The 5,149-nt window shown below is 43.9% G+C and overlaps 1 protein-coding gene across 1 annotated transcript; it reads left to right on the top strand.

Moving 5' to 3' along the window:
• The first annotated feature begins 3,010 nt into the window (after positions 1–3,010).
• LOC102844463 (beta-1,4-galactosyltransferase 1-like) lies at positions 3,011–4,376 on the top strand. Its single transcript, XM_006887091.1, has one exon. The coding sequence runs from the start codon at positions 3,011–3,013 to the stop codon at positions 4,163–4,165; it is 1,155 nt and encodes a 384-aa protein (XP_006887153.1). The 3' UTR covers positions 4,166–4,376.
• The last annotated feature ends 773 nt before the right edge of the window (positions 4,377–5,149 follow it).

The raw sequence follows: 5,149 nt of genomic DNA, 5'->3' as shown, positions 1-5,149 counted from the left end.
CACATAGTTGTACATTTCCCTGACACAACCATCTTACTCCATTAGTAGAATCCTTTATGTATTTCCTACCTCCTCATATGTTGCTGTTGTTAGGTACTATCAAATTGACCCTGTGAACAACATAGGGTCCCTATGAACAACATAGGATCTCTGTGAGCAGATCTGAACTTTGCCCTAAACCGTGTCATCCTTAAGATTTCTGATATGCTTGAGTCCATTGTTGCAGTCACTCTGTTAATCTGTCTTGTTGCGCATCTTTCTTTTTCTGACTCTCTATCTTTCTAAACAAGATGGTGTTTTCAAGGACTTGTTCCTTCTGACAACATGCCCAAAGTATGTGAGACAGAATTTCACCATCTTTGCCTTTAAGGAGCATCCTGGTTGCACCTCCTCCAGCACAGACTTGTTTGTTCTTTTAGCAGTCTATGGGATAATTCAGTTATTCAACACCACAATTCAAAGGTATTGATTCTTCTGCTGCCAACACAAAGGTGCATGATTCGAATCTCCTTGGAAGAAAAGCAGAGCAGTTTCCTCCCATGTGATTACTGACTCCAAAAACTTGCTGGAGGACCAGCTGTGAGTCAGCTCTGACTAGATAGCATGTAACCACAACATGAGCTTGTATCAGGCCTTGTCATATTGAATAGTAATGCAATTGTTAATTTTCATTCATTTATGAGGACATTTTTACATGAATTTGGCATCTTTTTTGTTGAGTTTGTGTTAGGTTGCCAACAGATTATCAGACCATTGTTTTGATACCCCCAGTGCAAATGTCTATACAGGGAAAATGGAAAGGGACATTTTATTTATAAAAATTATTATGAAAGTAATGTTGAACACCTTGAGTGATCCCTGAGGACCCCACCCTTGGATTTCATGGTTACTTACACAACTGCTGGCTTATAACATCTCTTTTATTGCACCTGGATTCCTGCTCTTTGTAGTGATCTCTGATGTTGCAAAGCCAGAAACCAAGTTTTCATTAGCTAACTTACTCCTAAAGCTGTTATTAGGAGGAGGGGCACGCTATTTATTGATTCAATTACATTCTTCCAAGTGAAAGTAGAATGTTGTTGGTAAGTGGTGTTGAATCGGCTCTGACTCATACTGACAAATGGAACTAAATAAGCCATGGATGTTCCTGCACCGTCCTCACAATGTTTGCTCTGTTACAGTTACAGTGCATTGTTACAGTTACTGCATCAATCCATCTCATTGAGGGTCTTCCCCTCCTTCACGGACCTTTCTAAGCATGATGTCCTTTTCCAGGGACTGGCCCCTCCTGGCAGCATGCCCAAAGTACGTGAGATGGAGTTTCACCATCCTTGCCTCTCAAGAGCATCCTGGCCTTTTTCAAAACAGAATTGTTTATTCTTTAGGATTTTTGGAAGCAAGAAGTCTTAGAGTACTTAACATATTTTCAAATCTGCTCTCAGAACACAATGAGTAGATAATACTGCACTGGAACAGAGGAAGGAAAGAATTGTTTAAAAGGAATATATGATTAGGCATTAGATGTATGACAGCAGTCTAAAATAAGAGGTACATTGCACATTGACTAAGGGAGGGGTAAGAGGAGGGGAAGGATGAATTTGTGGAGCAATGAATGAATATTTTTTTAAAAAAGTAAACTGGGCAGAGGAAAGGGAGAGGAGGGAAGAAAGTGAGCAACAATAAAAAAAATTTTAAAAGACACATGTGAGATACAGAAAAGGATAATTACATGAAGCAACCTTACTGTCTAAAGACAAGAAACCCTTGTTTATAATCAAAACAATGCCAATTCCTTTAATAGTTCCCCAAAGGTTTACATCACTACTTATTTCAAATGAATTAAAATACTATAAGAATATATAACAAAGGGCTTCTACTTCTAAAAACCAATGTGATTTAGTTTAGTGTTTCAAAGAAAGATGATGTAGAGAACAAATGAATTTTCTCATCCTGAGTAGTTGTTGTTGTTGTTAAGAGCCATAAAGTTGGTGGCGACTCATAGTGACTGTATGAACAAAAGACCTGGACACCTGTATAACTTTCGACCTTTCTCCGAGTTCATAGGGTTTCCAGAGGCAAGCTATTACAGAAGTGGATGTCAATCCCTAGTAGACTGTTCTCAAATCTAGTAGACCAACTGACTAGGGTAAAAATTTAAGGAAACAAAAGAGGAAGGAACTTAAACATTAAATTACATTTTCTATATTAACTATCTCTCAAATGGTTGATGAATTTTTTCTCTATAAGATATTTTTAAATAGTTATAAAATTTTCTCCTTATAAAGTATCCTAATAAAGGAAGCAAGAACTAAATTATCACCATTTTGCAAACCAAATAAAACATTGGATCTTGTCAGTGATCATCAATCTTTCTTTCCTTTAGTGATGTTTGTGGCTGACACCACCAGGCTCCTGCTACCACTACACCTGCCCCCATCCTCAAAAATTATAACCTATATAAAATAAAAACCTGGTTGTTATAGTAATTAATAATGAAGTTACTGGGGAAATACTTAATCTGAAAAAATGAAAAAATGAAAAAAAAATTGATCAAGTATGAATAGAATAGGTTTATAGATATGCTGTGTTTTAAAAAAAAACACAAAACCAACCAACCAACCAACCCTCAAACCCACTACCATCCAATTCACAGCGACCCTATAAGGCACAATAGAACAGCCCTTTGGGGTTTCCATGGCTGTAAACCTTTAAGGAGCAGATGGTCACGTCTTTCTCCCAAAGTGTCACCAACTTTTCATTAAGTACTGTATCAAAAAGTTTCATTTATCGGCCGGCGGCCCCGCCTCCCCCGCCCGCGCCTCAGGCGCACTTCTCTCGGTTCTGCTCCAGCCGAGTCTGGACGATCGGGACGATCCCGTGTCCATGCGCCGAGCTCCAGCTCCTTCCCGCGGCCGCTCCACCTTCGCTGTGGTCGGCAGCGCTTGGCCGGGGGCCCGCGGGCGGGCCGCCGTCCCGGTTTTATTGCCCACCCTCTTGAGGCGGCGGGAAGATGAGGTTTCGGGAGCCTTTCCTGGGCGGCAGCGCCGCGATGCCGGGCGCGTCATTGCAGCGGGCCTGCCGCCTGCTCGTGGCCATCTGCGCGCTGCACCTCCGCGTCACCCTCGTCTACTACCTGTCCGGCCGGGAGTTGAATCGCCTGCCCCAGTTAATCAGAGTGCCCTCCCCACTGCACGGGGGCTCGGGCGGCACCACCGCCTCCTGGCAGACCTCCGGAGAACTCTGGCTCCAACAGGCCCCACCGCCAGTGCCTTGGCGCTCCACTTCTGATCCCCGCCTGGACCCTCGGAGCAGCCGGACTGCGGCCCCGGTGCCAGCCACATCCGTGCTGCTGCCCCCTGCCTGCCCCGAGGAGTCCCCTCTGCTTGTTGGCCCCATGATGATCGAGTTTAACATGGCTGTGGACCTACAGCGTGTGGCAGAACAGAACCCGGCGGTAAAGGTGGGCGGCCGCTATGCTCCCAGGAACTGCGTCTCTCCTCACAAGGTAGCCATCATTATTCCATTCCGCGACCGGCAAGAACACCTCAAGTACTGGCTGTATTACTTGCACCCAGTACTGCAGCGCCAGCAGTTGGATTATGGCATCTATGTTATCAACCGGGATGGAGACTCAATGTTCAATCGTGCTAAGCTCCTCAATATTGGCTTTCAAGAGGCCTTGAAGGACTATGATTACAACTGCTTTGTGTTTAGTGACGTGGACCTCATTCCAGTGGATGACCAGAATACCTACCGGTGCTTTTCACAGCCACGGCACATTTCTGTGTCCATGGACAAGTTTGGATTTAGCCTGCCTTATGTTCAGTATTTTGGAGGTGTTTCTGCTCTGAGTAAAGAGCAGTTTCTCACCATCAATGGATTTCCTAATAATTACTGGGGCTGGGGAGGTGAAGACGATGACATTTTCAACAGATTAGTTTTTAAAGGCATGTCTATATCTCGCCCAAATGCCGGGAAATGTCGGATGATCCGCCACTCAAGAGACAAAAAAAATGAACCCAATCCACAGAGGTTTGACCGAATTGCACACACAAAGGAGACAATGCGCTTGGATGGTTTGAACATGCTCAGCTACAAGGTGTTGGCCGTAGAGAGACAACCGTTGTATACCAAAAGCACAGTGGACGTTGGGAAGCCAAGCTAGCATTTTGATACACTACTCAGAGACTTGAAAATGGCCAGGGGTCTCTGCTTGGGCTCCAGCCAATCTGCTGGGCTGGTCCCTCTCGTTTTTACCAATCAGAGTGACAGGCCCCCCTCACTCACCATTCAGATGCCTTTCCAGATGACCAGGATGACTGGGATATTTTGTCCCCAACTTGGCTTGGCACATGACTTCTTAGCTCTCAGTGGTGTTCTATTATCTACTGATAGTAGAAACTATCAGTGTTGGGGGGGGGGTGCTCATCGTCCTCACAGTGTTCACCCCAAAGAGTCAGAACTGCTGCTGAAATTGAACAGGTGGACTTACTGGTTGTCACATTTTAGCAACAACAAGAACAAAAACACAGATATCTCGACATTTCTCCCTCCTCCATCTCTTTTCATTGGTATGCAACTATTACAATCACTCTGTGTTTTCTTAGCAAAAGAATTTTTAAATCTTATACCTGGGACCTTCTGTCCTACTAAAGTGTGAATTCTAAGGCAACTTTAGCCATTGGAGCAAAAGGCCTGGATGTTCTCATATTCAGTGGCTTGGTTCTAGGTTGTCTGATTACCGAATGTAAAGATTCCCCCTCTCCCCTTTTTAATTAGTCCTGTGTAGGACTTCAAAGAAAGAACAAATCAGGTTTGTTCAAATTGTGATCTCAGCTTGAAAATTGTGTTGATCCAATTTTCTATAACTGTTTAATGTTAAGTCATGGCAAGTTCTTTTTCTGGGCATGCTATGTAAATTTGAATTTCCTATGTATTTTTAATTACGGTGTTTTAAGTATGGGGAGGGAACTGAGCAATTTTTTAGGGGGAAAAATAATGTATGCTGTAATGGCCATGAATAGGCCTTCAATTTAGCTGGCAGGCCAGGTTACATGAAGATCCACCTTAGATCCCCTGATGAGAGGCAAGGTCTCCTTGTCAGCACTGCCCTGCCAGCACCTGGGCAGGGACTCTTTAAGAACCGAGA

The sequence above is a fragment of the Elephantulus edwardii genome, unplaced genomic scaffold, assembly GCF_000299155.1.
Source record: "Elephantulus edwardii isolate Elephantulus edwardi_28Jun2011 unplaced genomic scaffold, EleEdw1.0 scaffold00054, whole genome shotgun sequence".
Classification (NCBI taxonomy): Eukaryota; Metazoa; Chordata; class Mammalia; order Macroscelidea; family Macroscelididae; genus Elephantulus; species Elephantulus edwardii.
This window is presented reverse-complemented; position numbering and strand designations above follow the sequence as displayed.

What these genes read in the sequence shown, in the direction of transcription:
- LOC102844463 (XM_006887091.1), top strand. Translation starts at nt 3,011, where the DNA reads ATGAGGTTTCGGGAGCCTTTCCTGGGCGGCAGCGCCGCGATGCCGGGC.